Here is a 17,822-nt window from a genome sequence, read left to right as displayed (position 1 = left end):
TATAAACAGACATAACTACAGTTCACCTCACCGAAGCCCACAGCTGGCTGTGTAGGCTATGAACTGGTATGTGACATGCACAGCAGGTTTTGGGAGAAGCATGATAGAACCACACTTTTCCAATCTATGCAAATGAGTGCTGCTACTCTCAGAATCGAGTCACCATATTTTAATGAGATTTCAGCCATGCTGCACATTTGTTGAATATCAATCTAGATTAAACAGGTTCATTAAGAAATTCTCTAGAGAGGTATTTCACTATATTTCTTTGTTAAAAAAAGAACATAAAACACACATGTTCAAGGGAAACAGAGTGGGGTAAAGAGGTGTTATTTAAAAACAGGTTTTGACATGGAGCTTCTTACCAAGAATCATTGTAGTGAATAGGTCTCTATATAAGAAATTAAACAGGAAAGGCGCGTGCCAGGCCTCAACTCCCACAATCGCTGTCACTATGTAGACAATGGAAATGGTCTGGAAATGAAACACAAAGAGAATGCAGACAGGCATTAGCATCTGGATAAACCAGTCCGACGAGATAGGGTTTTGGCAGCATGATTATTCTTCACCAGGTAGTCTCAAAAGCTACAGGGCATTACTGTTAGCTAGATTTTAAAATCTGAGTTAGCTGCTCTTTGCCACCCAGGGTAAAAGCTGACATTAAAATCGGTCCCCGGGCTAGATGCAATAATAGCGCTACAGGGCATACATGAGAACTGGTTAAGGACCCACTCTTGTTCCTTTATTCCCACGGAGTCCTGTGACAAACAAGCCACAGGTCATCACTTTCTTCTGGCAGTACGACCAAGGAAATCTCAGCATTAGCCCAGATAGCAAACCTGCTGCAAATGTCATGGCCAGCTGTGAAAAAAGGCCAGCAACATGAGGGGCCTGGAACAATCCAAACAGCGATGCCCGACCACAAAGAATTAGTAGCAGGCTTGGAAAATTCAGAGGTGAGCTAAACCAGCATTTCTCAACCTGTGGGTCACGACCCAAAAGTGGGTCACAAGAATATATGAAAAGGTTGTTAACAAACTTAAAAAACGGATTCTCCTTTAAAGGAGAAAGACGTGGTAAACAGCGGCTTTTCCCTGGCAGAGTTCCAGCCTGCAAGGGGCTGCTTTGGGCCCCTCTGCCCCACACACTGCGTCAGGACTGGCCACTGATGTTTGCAAATGGGTCCTGGTACAAAAAAAAAGGTTGAGAACCACTGAGCTAGACAATGGCTGCTAGTACTTTATGACCAAGATGATATTCATAAAATAAAAAAATTAAAAAGCAAAACAATTAAAAAAAATTCCCCACTATCTATTCAAAGACATCATGTAAACTAGGAGGGCATATTAAAATGCTCTATGGACTGATTACCGTTATGTAAAGGTTACACAGACTTGAAGGATTTGATTTGAATAGTTTTAATTGCTAATATTAATAAACAGCTATGCATGTCTGGCTTCAGTTGAAGCCAGACAAAAGTATTACCATCCCTTAAAAGTAGTTTCCCTTCTAAATTTCCATGAGGTGCTGCTGAACTGGCAATATTGGATTCATCAAGTGCAGGAGTTATGCTAATTACCTTACAGGTTTTTGCCAAGACAGGCACTAACCTAATGAGTTCGCATTCTAAGCCAGCTGGGGATAAAGGAAAGTAATTAACTTGCACATTCATTCATCAGATAAATTTGGCAGGCATCTTTCAAGTGCCACAAGTTTTACAGAATAAAGTCTGGGACTTGAAAGATATAGAAATCCTGTTCAGTCCTTAAATTTCTTATGTTCTTGTACTGTTGCAATACAGGCATCTACCACCAGATGAGATTCAAATCACACACTAGTAAGAACTGCAGCTGTCCGTGTACTTATACCAGTGCCACAGGCAAAGAAAGAAAAAAAAAAAAATCAGATCAGGCTCATTCATTTTCCAGCAACCTATAATTAGAATTCAATTTTTAGAGTACATGGATAATATTGTACTTCTTGCTAACACAGAAACAAGAATGTACTTTAGAAGAGTCGCCTCATGCCTCTCTCAACCTGACTATACAGTAAAAGTACCATTATATCTTTCTTGTTGGAGACCAATTCATTATGCACATGGTTAACATTAAGCATGTTTTGCTGAATCAAGACCTGGTTCAATTTCCTTGATGACAGCTCCAATTACTGTGCCTCTCACACAACTGGCTCTCAGGCATTCAGCCAGAATACTCCTCCCTGAAGTCCAGAAATAGGCAGAGTAAGCCTAGGTCCAGAGATGCTGGAGATGGGCATTTTATGAAAAGCTGGATACGTGCCAGAGAGAAAAGATGCCAGAGCAGCATATATCCGTACACACACCACTTTGGCAGCCCTCCCGTGCTGGCCTACTGTATTCTGAATGATTACTTCAGATTTAACAGAAGGAAAAACATACTTACCATCTGGCTGATGTCATATCCCCAGGGCAGGAAGAGAATCCCTGTGTTATACTTCTCCCAGTGGGAGAGGATGAATGAAAATAAAACCACCCATAAAAGGAGATAGAGAACGAAGACGCTGACTCCAGTGGATCCCCGGCCGAAGGTGGAGTAAACAGTCACGACGAAGTACATGCAGGCCCAGCTGTCCAGGCCGTGGTCAAAGAGCTCACCCAGTGGGGTGCTGGAGTTGGTTCGGCGAGCTTGCTTCCCATCGACACCATCTGGAAGGCAGGCAGAGATGCACATTTGAACACCCCCAGGCACAGCAAGCCACTCCTCTGCAGCTGTCAGAAAGTGTGTGCACAACTGAAGAGTCAGTGGCTGGCCTCCACACAGTCTATAGCACACTACTATGTGTCACTTTCTTTGTCTCAAGCATAGCTGAGGCACACTACTATGCTTGCGACAAAGAAAGTGGAAAAAAAGAAGAGACTGTTAGATCCTGAAACAAATTTCAAACTATTAGCAGGAGTCTGAATGAAATATTTCATGGGTAACCACGTAAAAACATCAGTCCTGCAGTAGGCATATATGCTACTTTTACGTTTGCTTCTACTGGGGTAAAGACATAAAAATAATTTGGAGAAGCAGTTTCCAAAGGTAAACCATCATCCAGACATCGTGTCCACAAGAACAAAGCCAGGCACCAGGGGGACCTGGCCATTCCCCAGAGGAAAGCCGCCTGTGTGTACAATTGGGAAACATTCAGTGCAACAACAGAAGTGCAAGTCACTCATGACAGCCACATTAGTGTCTATGGCGGATGGCACGTTATAAAACCCAAAGACAGATCATGAGAACTGCAGGTCTTACCTAGCGTATATGCCATGAAGTTGAGGAGACCCACCATGATCCATATTCGATTTGGAACGTGCACATGATCAGGTGCTGAAGAGATAGGAAACAAGATCAGAGAGCTCACTGATTATCCTCTGGCACAGGAGATAATTAAAACAAGAGCTTATTTTCTTTTAAAAAAAGGAAGAGATTTCCATTTCCCAGAATGAGAACTAAAGCCATTCATCATGGTACAACCAGGATCCCTAGCTATCAGTGCTAGAATGGTGCCATTGTTGTCAGCTGCTTTTCTGTGCCCCTTTGCCTTAGCTTTTCAGGAGGAACAGAGAGCAGGAGAGTTCAAGCCATTTGCGCTAGAAACAAACAGGTCTGAGTAAGGCCAATGTCTGTCTTTGCATAACATACTTTGTTGGAACTGATTTTTGCAGTCACAGGAGTTGAGAGTTCATTGCCAGGGGAAGTCCATGATCAGATCAACAGGCTGTCATGTAAACAGGTGACCAAACGAGAAGTCCTCTATTACTATACTAAAGCCACAACTGAGCCAGCGTCTCCAAGCTGTCCATCTATTCTGAGGGAGGAGGATACAGACAGTGCGGATTCATGTGCATCAGTTCAATGACTCCACATCCTCTCCGCAGACCGACCTTCACCCCCCTCTGTCTAACCTTCACCACTGTTTTGGCTGATGACCAGTTCAGTCCCTTCACAATTCTGCTACCCTACGAGACAAAAGTATGACAGAGAGCTTGTTTCCAGCGTCTACACAGGGAGAATATAAAAAAAGAAAAAGAAATCTACCACCTTTGAAAAGCCTAAAATGCTGGATAAATAGTGATTATACTTAAATGGTTTCTGTATTCCCCATTCCTACCTAGGGAAGCCAGACTGATATTTCCCGCGCATCTGATATGGAAATTCATCTGAGAATTTTTGAAGAAGTTGGTAAAATCTTTGATATTGGGCACTATTCTAGCTGAAGATTCTGGAGGCTAGAGAGTATTCTTTAGCATAATGTGCTGCTGAAGACATAGCCTTTTATTATATTTTTAGGGGGAAATCCTGGCCTCTTGTGTCACTGGGAGTTTTGCTGTTGCCTTGAACAGCCTCTGGTGCTTCAGACCTCAAGAGAAATCCAAGACCTAACGTCAATGCCATTGTCAGAACTTCAAAGCCGGATGCAAGCTCAGTACAAGTCAGCTCCATGCCATGTGTCCCAACATTGTGCTTAGACCCCAACAGGACCAATTCAGATGACAATAGCTCATCTTATGTGGCAGACTGTTGAACACCCAGTCTTCCACTGGTAGGGGATGGTTTCTAGCTGGTGAGGAGGAGAGAGATGGGAGTCAGAGAAATTGTGGGGGGCACCCATATATGATGTCCCCCCTCCACCTAAATCTTCTGGCTGTGAGAGCACTCCCCTTCCTAAATAGTAGAAGGGGTCCTGGTTACATATTCTGGGATCTGAAATCCCAGAACGAAAAGGTAATGTCATGAGACCCTCAAGAGCTCTTCAGCAGCACAGCTGTGCTGAGGTAATGGCAGCAGCACTCTAGAGTCAGAGAGCAGGGGTCCCAATTTACCATTCACTTCCACTCATCTCAATCCTACCCTGCCACATAGGCCGGTTCTCTCATCCTGGGACTCCAAGCATTGACACACACACTCTGCAGCATGTTTTGGCATATGAAATGCTAGAAGGTTGTATTGAGTAGGGAGTGGGACTGCAATCCAAGAGACTGATCATGGTCCTCAGAGGCGGACACTCAAAAGAATCCTAGTCTCTGCTCTGCTACCAACTCCCCAAGTTACCTTGGGCAAGTCAGCCACAGCCTCTGTTTTCTCCATCTGGTACTTCACCTATAGTTAAAGCTATTGAAGACAATGTGGTAAATGTTCTCACAACTCTGGCTCCCGTTAGAGAGAAAAAAGCTAGTGTGGTTTGCCCTTTGAGCAGCATCCCTGGTATCTCGCTGTACCTAGAGGCTGGTGATAAATATTGTAAAAACATTCAGAGTATATAAAGCACTGTTCAAATACCACCTCTGATTAATGTGGCTGAAAACCTTGAGAGGGCTGGGCTGAAACTAAGCAGCCCAGTCCACTAGATTGTATAAATTTATCACCATCACATTTAAAACATTTATTTTGGCATGATCTGAACCCCAACTGTGAACCTGAGAGCAAAACTTTACTTTCCCCAGTTTAACACTTGCTACTACCGCATATGAGAAACGGCACTGCAGACTGAATATCTGTTTTATGGAAAATCCAATACTAAGCCACTGAGCATAAAAAAAAAGAGTCTTCCTGTTTTCTCCAATGAATTTTTGGCAACTTCTGTAAAGAATGACTTCAATAAATGATTAGTTTCCAAATCACTGAGGAAAATGCAGGTTAGAAACCTGACTCCAATGGCTCTTTGGTTTAAGCTACTTACTTAAAAGGTTAAAGTAAGCGGATTTACATTATATATATATATTTTTAGATAAACAATTAAGTAACTGCAACAAAAGACAACGCAACACCAAAAAAAAAAAAAAAAAAAAAAATCTCTCAAAGCTGGGTATTCCATTACCATAAAAACAGGTTTACAAGAGCTGCTCAGTAACAATACTGCAGTTAGAAGGTTTGACTTAAGCCTTTTCAGAGCATCCCCGCACCTAAAACACCTAGCCTGCCCTAGAGTGATCTAATAGACAAGCCCACTCAGGAAGACAAGGAAAGATCTAACACATTGGATGCCTAAACAGAAGGCAAAATATCTGACATCATTTGAGGCTACTGAAAAAGTCTTCCTTCTATCCTCCCACTCCACCCCCTGCACCTTCAGTCCATGGGTTATGGAAAAAAAAAAAGTCAATAGCATCCTAAAAATAAACCAGAACGCCAAGCTTTGGAATGCAAGAACCTGTCCTCATGGATTCAGGCCCTCACCTACCCTTGTTCCTTTGACGCTTTAGACTGTGAAGTAAGGCGTCTATATAAAGCAGCCTTGTCCAACATACGGCCCGGGGCTGCCATGCGGCCCGCCCAGGCATTTTCTGTGGCCCACGGTGCTGCAACGGGAAACGAATGTAAACACTGTTTACTTTCATTCCCACCCCTTGTCCCTCCCCCAGCAGCTTCCTAATGGCTGCTGAAGGGCTTGGGAAGGGACAAGGTTCCCACACGCACCGCATCAGCTTGATGTTGCTGACACGGTGCACATGGGAAGAGGAGAGCCGTGTGCCGCTCACAACAGGATGAGCCCAGCCAGAGCAGCAGGGGCTCAACTGCACTTTCCCCCTACCTGCACCGGTCAGTCCTGAGCGGCACACAGCTCTGCCACCGCCTCTGCTGCCTGGTGCTGACCCAGGCGTGTCTGTCCCATCCAGAGCAGCACCCAGCTGAAGCCGGATTCCCACGTGCTACTGGGGCCGGGAGGAGCCCAGCTGGGTCGGCACCGGCCAGCAGAAGTGGCAGCGGAGCCATGTGCCACTCAGGACTGACTGGTACAGGCAGGGGAAGATGCAGCTGAGCCCCTGCCACTCCAACCAGGCTCGTCCCATCCCGAGCAGCACACGGCTCCGCCGCCGCTTCTGCTGGCCAGCACAGACCCAGCCGGGCTCCTCCAGTCCCCAGCAGCTCGTGGGAACCCGGCTTCAGCTGCATGCTGCTCCGGATGGGATGGACCCAGCCGGGTCAGCACCGGCCAGGAAAAGTGGCATGCAGCTGAAGCTGGCTTCCCACATGCTACTGGGGACGGGAGGAGCCTGGCTGGGTCTGCACCAGCCAGCAGAAGCGCTGGCAGAGCCGTGTGCCGCTCGGGACAGGATGAGCCCAGCAGGAGCTGAGCTGCATTTTCCTCCTGCCTGCGCCCATCAGTCCTGAGCGGCACACGGCTCCACTGCCACTTCTGCTGGCCGGTGCTGACCCGGCTGGGCTCCTCCCGGCCCCAGTAGCACGTGGGAAGCCAGCTTCAGCTGCATGCTGCTTTGGATGGGACAGACCCACTTGGGTCGGCACCAGCCAGCAGAGGCGGCGGCAGAGCCATGTGCCGCTTGGGACTGACCAGCGCCGGTAGGGGGAAAGTGATGCTGAGCCCCTGCTGCTCCGCCTGGGCTCATCCTGAGGTTCATTTCATGTTTGTAAAATGCTTGGAGAGCCCCACATAGATGCACTGCATAGAAATGCAAAACATATTTTGACTTATTTGGTTGGCACCTTGGGCTGAGATTTTCAAAGCTGAGTCAAAAGGCCAACTTCCATTAAAATGAATACGATTTAGAGGGCTCTAAAACCTTTATGACAACTTTATAACATGCCTATCTACCCCTTTTTGCAAATCTCAGCCATAGTTTGGAAGCTCAGCCAAAGAACATAGGAGCTTCTGAACATAATAGCATAAAAAGTGCCATGCTTGGCCAGCCCCATGGTCCATCTAGCTCAGTATCCTGTTCCGAACAGTGGCAGAGGTGGATGCTATAGTGGGAGAGTTTTGAACCGGTTATTTAGACCCATTTCATTGTCACTTCCTGTAACTTCATTGGTGTCAAAGGTCACATAACATCACTTCCTGATGTGATACCACTTCCTGTGAGGTCTTGAATATGGCTCGCTGGCCCACTGGGTGATAAAAGGTTCATGATCTGGCCCCACATTCAAAAAGGTTGGACACCTTTGATATAAAGCAACAAGGGATACAAACCCAGTCATGACAATTATGTCTGGTCTGTGGACCAGTTTCCAAGGAAGTGGCAAAACCCCCCACTAGTTGGAACTATTCTGTACAGATGGACCAAAATAAGTATCACAGAGCATGCTGCAAGGGAAAGGCAAGCATCACTGAGGAAATGGATTGAATGAAGGGGACTTCTCCATTTCAAATTTCTATGGCTCAAAAGTTTGATGGACAATGCAAATGACAAGGGTGAGGGAAGGAAGACAAGGAACCTCTTGGAATCCAAAAAATCAGATGTGAAATGTGCTGTCCACAGGGTTTCCTCCAAGTTTAATGTAAACAGGAAAAGGGAACTGCAACAGGGAAGCAGGATCACTTGACACAAGGCCATTAAACAGGGGAGAGAAGCAAGGGGCAGTGCTTCAAGCAGACTAGAAGGCTGCAGACCCTCTCCTCTCCACTACCAGATTTAGCAGTTAGGGTGAGGTACAAAGTAGTGTATGCAGCTGACTCTAAAGAGAGCTGCCTTCTCCTAGTGATCCACTTTTAGGCAGGAAATTGAAATGTTATCTGGTTGAATATCAGACTTTCCAAAAGGGAGTCAGCTAATTTTTAAAAGTACCAATATTGGTAGAGACCTAATTTTAAGAGACACGTATCCGTTATGGAGAAGGCTGATAAATAAGCTCCTTAGTGAATACATCTTTGAGATGAAAAGCCAGATCACTGAATCATATATGCCACCAAGTGCTCTTAGCTAGTCAGCAGCCCAGTTCACTACCTATCCTTTCACGTGGAGGGCCTGGGAATGGGTCTCCCCCTTGTAATGCAAACTCGCAAGCAGACAAGCTGACGGGGAATTACCCCTGCAGGGCAGATGAAGTGCTCTCATCTGTACATCTTAGCTCTTTGTTTTCTAGCCCAGCGTGCTATTCCTATGGATTAGAGTGGGATCCTCACCATGGGAGCTTGCAGACTGCTGAGGAGCAGAGTGGGCAGCGCTCCTTTGAATTACATTTCTCAGATCTCCAGGTGCATTCCACAATTGGCTCATTACAGGTGCTGCTTTTTTCAGTGAGACCTGAGCTACTCGATATGTAGTACAAAATCCGAAGCAGCATTACATTTGATGTCATCACTAAGACACTGCTCATCAGTTCCTTATAGATCAGCCGTTATAAAAAAAAAAAAAAAAAAAAAATTTTTAGCTGTGCCCACAAAAAGCAGCTTTCCAACAAAGCCTCCTCCCAAAAGTAGTGTTTCTTATTAATTCAAGGCCAAATCCTGATTTTTCTGTACCTTGGTAGTCATTCATGAGTGTAACATACAAACCATTCCTACAAAGACTAGCATTGTACACTCACTTCTTCCCTGGTACAAATAACGAATAAGGTAAGGGGTAAATAAGGAGGTAGGAAGGGGGTAGGGAGGAAATCAGGCTCTCATAAGATGATCATGCTTCAAAAATTGGTACCTGTGTGCACTGAAATAGGATTTTCTTAGACCTTTTAGCTCTGTGCCTTCAAAACAATAAAATAACGTAATACTTGCCCAGAATCCTAGTACCTGCTAATCATTTTTATGCAGCTTTATAGAACCAATATCTAGATTAGTTTCCAGACAAGAACTAGGTACTAGGCCTAGAATTAACCATATTTCTTCCTCTTTATTTATAGGACACTTATTCCTTTTTTATGTCCTCTATGCTAACAAGCACGTAGCAGGACTTCACAGGATCCCTTCCGAAACAGGAGGCCAAACAGACCTATCCACAAAGATTAAGGACAAAGGTTGCTATACAGAGACTTCCAGAAAACCGAATATCTTAAATCCTCTCTCCTGCACAAATGGAGGCAAAAAATTTAAATTAAAGCAGTCTAACAAGACTCCTATATAAAATCCGCCAGTCAGGTCATTTATCACAATGACAAGGAAAGCAAGATTACCAGGGACTGTGTTGTAGATGTGCATATAATCACTGCAGCATAGTGACTGCAGTGTAGCACAAAGATATGAGATTGCAAAAAGTTAAATATACAACTCAGCTTTTTACAGAGCCCTGTAAAATACAGATGAACTAGACAAACAGTCTCTAATCTGAAATATCCTGCTAAATGTGTTTCATTACCGTGAGGCTAAATTATTTTTAAACATACGCCGTTTATTAGTAGCTGTATTACTACTTGCTTTTCCACAAGTCTGTAAATGTAATAGGATGTTTTGATCTTTAACTTAAATCAGATGCTAAAAGCTCATCTGGACTCCAAAAGGTACACGTTTGTTTCTGGTTTTTTATTTACTAGTTCTTCTCATGCAACAACTTGAAGGAATGAGTCACATTTTGGCTGTTGATGACAGGATAGCCAGCAACATCCTCTACACCTCCTGTGACTGCCTTCGATATTTTAAACTCTAAACACTCCACAGAAATAAATAAGAAAGCAAAATTGGTCAGTGCATGAAGTTGCAAAACTATGGTAATGGAGCACACGTATATCAGAGGTTTTCTGCTCCCAACATTTAAAACAAACCGAAACAAGTAATCTTACCAGAAGCATAAAAATCGGGGTCAAAGTATGCCATGAGGAAGAAGTTGAAGACAAGCAGAAGGAAGCCACAAAAGGTTATCAGATTTGGGGCCAGCCAAGTGGGGAAAATCTATGGAAAAGCAGCAAAAAAGCACAGAGAACCTCATTAGCACATAAAATAAGCACAACACATAGCTTTTAGCTACACTGGAGAGGAGGTGACTACTTATTGGCATTAGATGCAGCTTTTAAAATTTAGCAGCAGCTTCTAAAAATTATTATGGTGCAGCCCTCATCTCCAGATTGTTAGCATCCTTCTTAGACATTTTTGCATTAGTCACAAAATGAACAAGGCAGGGTTCATTTCAAATGAAATCCCGCAGGGTCTAGTTTTGCAGTGACCCACATTTTTGCCCTTCCATCTCCAGCACAGAACCACAAGCAGCTGGAAGCCTCCTCACCTTCACCACCGTGTTCCAGAACGGATGCATGACGTACAGGGAGAGCGGGTTGCTGTCCACGGCACTGTACTGTGAAGGAGAAGAGAACAGTGGTTAGGTGAAGGCTCCAGGAATCGTTCCACAAAGCCAAACAAGTTGGCTGGTACAATATCAAGTTCTCCAGGGATCAGGCGTCTTCTGGCCCCCGTACTCCCTCTGTGCCACGCGTCAAGATGTCGCAATATTTCATGCCAGGGAAAGGATTAGCCACTACTTGCCAACAGAACAGGAAAATGGTTACAAGGCTCTTTAAAATCATCACAAGACAAACAGGAAAATCTGCAGCTCACCCCACTCTCCATGCGCTGGATCCACTAGGACCAAGAGTTCCCACTTCTACAACAACCCTGCCTACAAACTGCCACAATTCCTGTAAAGCAGGACTACCAATTAATTATTTATTAGACTCAAACCTCCTGCTCCTCAAAAGGAAAGTGGGCCCATGAAAACGAATTGTGAATTGCTAGAGAATCCCGTTCGCACCAGATCACACAGCTGGGGATGAAAAATAAAAAACATTGGGGGGGGGGGGGGGGTTGTTTTTGTATGGTGGTGCTCAAGTCAGAAACCATTGTGCCGAATGCAACACAAGCAATTAAAGAGTCCTCCCCCACTGAGTTTACAACCTAAGTAGCATCAACAAAATGATGATAGAAATGGGAAGCCAATAGAATAAACAGTTCATCAGCTGCGCAGCTCAAATGAAGTGTTAATATGCTGGACGCTGCCAGTGTTAAAGCAGAAGCAAAAGGCACTGCCTCAAATGGAGAGTGCTGCAGGAGCACACAAAAGCAACACATCTATTCAACAAAGTGAACACCTTTCCATGCAGATGTCTGCAAAGATTGTACAAAGTTGTCAAACAGAGTAAGAAATACTGCGATCTGGAAGCAGTGACTAACAGCAATGGAAACAGCATAGGGGAGGGGAGATGCGCTTTCCCTTGACGCGGTCTAACAATGACAGATAACCGGCATCCTAAACAAGAACAGTTTTAGTAACACAAGACAAAAGGAAGAGAGGATGAACTGCAGACAGACTCTCCAGTCTGTCTGGGGGTCATGTTAAGGACTGAAAGCACAATCTTGCAGGTTAACAATAAGCAAATGAAAAGCAAGGGGCTCTGGATAGGATTGGTGATAACTGACCTCTGCCTTAGACCTGATCCTACAAGTACACTAAGAAATTACTGAGGTCTACAGAGAGAAGTGAAACAATAGAAGAGGTGGTCATTCATAGATGATATATTGGTCATCCAAAAAGGTATGAGTCTCAGAACAAAGGGTATAAAAGGGAATTGATGTTTTCAACACAACTCTGGCCAGATTTGACCCCTCATTCATTTGACCCCATATTTTATTCCATCTTCCTTTACAATAAAACACTATTTATAGAAATTTAATTCCCTTGTGATATAGCTTCTAAACTAGTTAAGAGCATAAGTAGCACCATACTGAGTTGGAATAATGGTTCATCTAGCTCAGTATTTGGATTCCAACATTGCCAGAAATGGATGCTATGAAGGGAGAGCACTGAAATGGATATGTCTATGTGATCTATCACTTTATCCAATACTCTCCTAGAATCGAAGATGATGAAGGTTGGGTGGGACCTCAGGAGACACCTAGTCCAACCTCATGCTCAAAGCAGGACCACCCCAACTACATCATCCTAGCCAAGGCTCTGTCTAGCCAGATCTATTCAATACTCTCTCTGGCATCCACCATCTACTGGGTGAGAGATGCCAGAGGAAACATCTCAAGCTGTTCTGTTCAATGATATCCTGGGCTGTATTAGTAGGAGCGTTGCCAGGAGATTGAGGGAAGCGATTCTTCCCCTCTTTTCAGCACTGCGGAGGCCACATCTGGAGTCCTGTGTCCAGTTGTGGGCCCCTCACTAAAGAAAGGATGTGGACACATTGGAGTCCAGTGGAGGGCGATGAAAACGGTTGTGGGGCTGGGGGACAGGACTGGTGAGGAGAGGCTGAGGGAACTGGGCTGATTTAGTCTGCAGAACAGAAGACTGAGCGGGGATTTGATAGTAGCCTTCACCTCCCTGCAAAGAGGATGGAGCTGGACTGTCCTCAGTGGGCGCAGATGACAGAACAGGGAGCAATGGGCTCAAACTGCAGCAAGAGAAGCTGAGATTAGATATTCGGAAACAACTCCATCCTGAGAGGTACGGATCCATCCTGAGAGGTACGGAAGGACCCATCTGTCGCCAGGACCCCTCGGCACGAGAGGTATGCTGCCTCCCTGGAGCAAAGATTCGGGATGTGACGGAGGTAATCCAGGCCAGGATCAAGCCCACCGATTATTACCCCATGGTCCTAGTCCATGTGGGTACTAATGATGTGGCCAGGAGAACCCCCGATCACTTGATGGCGGACTACTGTGCTCTGGGCGGCGTGCTGAAGGAGTTCGGTACACAGGTGGTTTTCTCTTCCATCCTACCAGTGACCGGACGAGGAAGACGGCAGGAGAACTGCATCAGAGAGACCAACTGGCGGCTTCGGCAGTGGTGCCTCGAGGCAGGCTTCGGCTTCCTGGACCATGACCCACACATCACGACGAGGGACATGCTCAGCTGGGATGGGCTTCACCTGTCCCCCAAAGGTAAGCGTGTGTTTTCTTCTAGGTTGGCGGATCTCCTCCGGCGCGCTTTAAACTAGGCTCGTCGGGGGGAGGGGAGTACGAGGGCAGGGGAAGCTGTGGACCACCAAACCATGTGGCACCCACAAGGACAGCCCAGCCTGAAGAAGGAGAACATTGGGAACCTGAAAGCCATGGGGAGGCCAGCACAACAGAACAGGTAAGGAACAAGAAGGTAAGAAACAATGGGCCCCTTGGGACTCGGAGCGGGGGGGCAGCAAAGGCACCAGTCGCAGGGCTCAAGTGCCTATATACTAATGCTAGGAGCATGGGGAACAAGCAGGATGAACTAGCGCTCCTGCTTGCACTAAACACCTATGACTTAGTGGGGCTAACAGAGACCTGGTGGGATTCATCCCATGACTGGGCGGTACATATTGAGGGCTATAGATTGTACAGAAAGGACAGGTCGGGGAAGAAAGGGGGGGGGGGGTTGCACTTTATGTCAGTGAGCAATATACATCAACCCTCATCAAGACAGAATCCGAGGCTGAGGAAGTAGAAGGATTGTGGGTTAGGCTACATGGGGGGCAAGGAGAAAGGGATTTGGTGGTAGGGGTCTGCTACAGACCCCCACACCAAGGGGAAGAAATAGATGCGGGGCTCCTGAGGCAACTCTCGGAGACCATGAAAGCTAAAGAGGCGGTAGTCATGGGGGACCTAAACTACCCGGACATCTGCTGGGAGACGCAGACAGCAAGGTCCCATCGCTCACGCAGGTTTCTAACCTGTGTACAGGACCTCCACCTGACACAGGAGGTGCATGGTCCCACTAGGGGGAATGCCATACTGGATCTGGTATTGGCAACGGGAGATGACATGATAGGGGACCTCCAAATCGGTAGCTATCTGGGAGACAGTGATCACCTTATAATAGAATTCAACGTAAGACGGCGAGTGGGTAAGGTAACTAGTAGGGTGCAAGTGCTAGACTTTAGGAAAGCTGATCTCAATGCACTCAGGCGATTAGTCAAGGACGCACTGCAGAGTAGGAGTTTTGATGGGATGGGAGCCCAAGAAGGGTGGCTGTGCCTAAAGGAAACGATCCTTCGGGCACAAAGCAAGACGATCCCCGAGCGAGGCAAAAGAGGGAAAGGGGCCAGGAGGCTTCCATGGCTGACCAGAGAAATCCAGGGCAGCCTAAGGGCCAAAAGGGGAGCACATAAAAAGTGGAAACAGGGTGAGATCACTAAAGATGAATATACCTCCTCTGCTCGTGCTTGTAGGGAGGCAGTTAGGCGGGCCAAAGCTACCATGGAGCTGAGGATGGCAACCCAAGTAAAGGACAACAAGAAATTGTTTTTTAGATACATAGGGAGTAAAAGGAAGGCCCAGGGAGGAATAGGACCCCTGCTAAATGGGCAGAAGCAATTGGTGACAGACAGGGGGGACAAGGCTGAACTCCTCAACGAGTTCTTTGCCTCAGTGTTCCTAAGTGAGGGGCACGACAAGTCTCTCACTGGGGTTGTAGAGAGGCAGCAGCAAGGCGCCAGACTGCCATGCGTAGATCCTGAGATGGTGCAGAGTCACTTGGAAGAACTGGATGCCTTTAAGTCGGCAGGCCCGGATGGGCTCCATCCGAGGGTGCTGAAGGCACTGGCCGACATCATTGCAGAGCCACTGGCGGGAATATTCGAATGCTCGTGGCACACAGGCCAAGTCCCGGAGGACTGGAAAAGGGCTAATGTGGTCCCCATTTTCAAGAAGGGGAGGAAGGAGGACCCGGGCAACTATAGGCCGGTCAGTCTCACCTCCATCCTTGGTAAAGTATTTGAAAAAATTATCAAGGCTCACATTTGTGAGAGCCCGGCAGGGCAAATTATGCTGAGGGGAAACCAGCATGGGTTTGTGGCGGGCAGATCGTGCCTGACCAATCTAGTCTCTTTCTATGACCAGGTTACGAAACGCCTGGACACAGGAGGAGGGGTGGATGTCGTATACTTGGACTTCAGGAAGGCCTTCGATACGGTATCCCACCCCATACTGGTGAACAGATTAAGAGGCTGTGATGTGGATGACTGCACAGTCCGGTGGGTGGCGAATTGGCTAGAGGGTCGCACCCAAAGAGTCGTGGTAGATGGGTCGGTCTCGACCTGGAAGGGTGTGGGCAGTGGGGTCCCGCAGGGTTCAGTCCTTGGACCGATACTCTTTAATGTCTTCATCAGCGACTTGGACGTGGGAGTGAAATGTACTCTGTCCAAGTTTGCAGATGACACAAAGCTATGGGGAGAAGTGGACACGCCGGAGGGCAGGGAACAGCTGCAGGCAGACCTGGATAGGCTGGACAAGTGGGCAGAAAACAACAGGATGCAGTTCAACAAGGAGAAATGCAAAGTGTTGCACCTAGGGAGGAAAAATGTCCAGCACACCTACAGCCTAGGGAATGACCTGCTGGGTGGCACGGAGGTGGAAAGGGATCTTGGAGTCCTAGTGGACTCCAAGTTGAACATGAGCCGGCAGTGTGACGAAGCCATCAGAAAAGCCAATGGCACTTTATCGTGCATCAGCAGATGCATGACGAACAGGTCCAGGGAGGTGATACTTCCCCTCTATCGGGCGCTGGTCAGACCGCAGTTGGAGTACTGCGTGCAATTCTGGGCGCCACACTTCAAGGATGCGGATAACCTGGAGAGGGTCCAGAGAAGGGCAACTCGTATGGTCAAGGGCCTGCAGACCAAGCCCTACGAGGAGAGACTAGTGAAACTGGACCTTTTCAGCCTCCGCAAGAGAAGGTTGAGAGGCGACCTTGTGGCTGCCTATAAGTTCATCACGGGGGCACAGAAGGGAATTGGTGAGGATTTATTCACCAAGGTGCCCCCGGGGGTTACAAGAAACAATGGCCACAAGCTAGCAGAGAGCAGATTTAGATTGGACATTAGGAAGAACTTCTTCACAGTTCGAGTGGCCAAGGTCTGGAACGGGCTCCCAAGGGAGGTGGTGCTCTCCCCTACCCTGGGGGTCTTCAAGAGGAGGTTAGACGAGTATCTAGCTGGGGTCATTTAGACCCAGCACTCTTTCCTGCTTATGCAGGGGGTCGGACTCGATGATCTATTGAGGTCCCTTCCGACCCTAACATCTATGAATCTATGAATCTATGAACTCTCTCATGAGGAGGGTGGTGAAGCACTGGGACAGGCTCCTCAGAGAGGTGCAGTCTCCATCCCTGGATGTTTTGAAGACCCGGGTAGACAAAACCTCGGCTGAGATGTAGTTGGAGTTGGTCCTGCTTTGAGCAGGGGGTGGATTAGATGCGACCTCTCGAGGTCCCTTCAACACTCATTTTCTATAATCTTATAATAGCCATTAATAGATCTACTACCCATGACTTTATCCAGTCCTTTTTTGAACCTGGATGTGTTCTCTGCCTCCATCACTTCCTATGGCAATGAACTGCACAAGTTAAGCAGTTTGCACGGTAAGGACCATAAAGAACATGAGGAGTCTTTCCTCCCAGGTAACCTGGTAGTCAACAGCATCAAGTTACCCTGATCCATTTCAGGACTTGAAGCAGGTCCCTCACAATCACACAAGGTTTGAATTATAAAAGAGTTAAGTGGCGCTTTGCTGGACAACAGTTAATTCCCTTCCAGCAAATTACACCTCTTAACAATATGAAGCATTGTAATGCGAGGTGGAGGGGTTATTTTCAGAAAGCGCTGAACCTCTACCCTTTGAAAATTAATTTGATACCTATTAAAGGGGACTAAGAACCCAAGGGAAACGATTCGTTCTGAAGAAAAAAAAAAAAAAAAAAAAATCACACTGAGCTAAAAATTGTACTGTATTGTGTGGTATCGATATTCACCCAAATATGCAGTAACAAGGAGACACACATGCAGAAGGTGGTGAATAAAAGTGAGACAGACTTCCTTACTTCTGTGTGGCTACGCTACATAAAAATTGAAGCCTTTAATTGCGTAAGGAAACAATTACATTATTATAGTTACAACACACTGAGCTAGTACTAACAGGCAAGCTAAAATATAAAAATCACCACTTCGTCTATTTTGCCTGTCCTGGATAGCCAAGGTACAAAACCTACTCTCCACCCTGTACCTCATGATTAAATATAGTTTTACGTGTTCAGACTAACAAGAACAGACCTAATTACATGCCCAACGTGGGAAAGCAGGTGGGTTTTTTTTTTTCCTGAAGAATCCATGAAAAGGACATAATGTGCAACCTCATTATAAGGAACCCACTGCAGGACCAGGACA

At 46.4% G+C, this 17,822-nt stretch overlaps 1 protein-coding gene across 1 annotated transcript in view; it reads right to left on the bottom strand.

Moving 5' to 3' along the window:
* The window catches only part of SELENOI (selenoprotein I), a 60,608-nt gene that overhangs the window by 17,056 nt on the left and 25,730 nt on the right, over nt 1–17,822 (bottom strand). Inside the window, exons 2-6 of the mRNA XM_014601693.3 lie at nt 10,916–10,984; nt 10,476–10,584; nt 3,276–3,350; nt 2,421–2,683; nt 366–474 (exon numbers count right to left, since the gene is read on the bottom strand). Coding sequence (XP_014457179.1) covers nt 366–474; nt 2,421–2,683; nt 3,276–3,350; nt 10,476–10,584; nt 10,916–10,984 — 625 coding nt within the window. The remainder of the gene's footprint in view (nt 1–365; nt 475–2,420; nt 2,684–3,275; nt 3,351–10,475; nt 10,585–10,915; nt 10,985–17,822) is intronic.

The sequence above is a fragment of the Alligator mississippiensis genome, chromosome 1 (assembly GCF_030867095.1).
Source record: "Alligator mississippiensis isolate rAllMis1 chromosome 1, rAllMis1, whole genome shotgun sequence".
Lineage (NCBI taxonomy): Eukaryota > Metazoa > Chordata > Crocodylia > Alligatoridae > Alligator > Alligator mississippiensis.
This window is presented reverse-complemented; position numbering and strand designations above follow the sequence as displayed.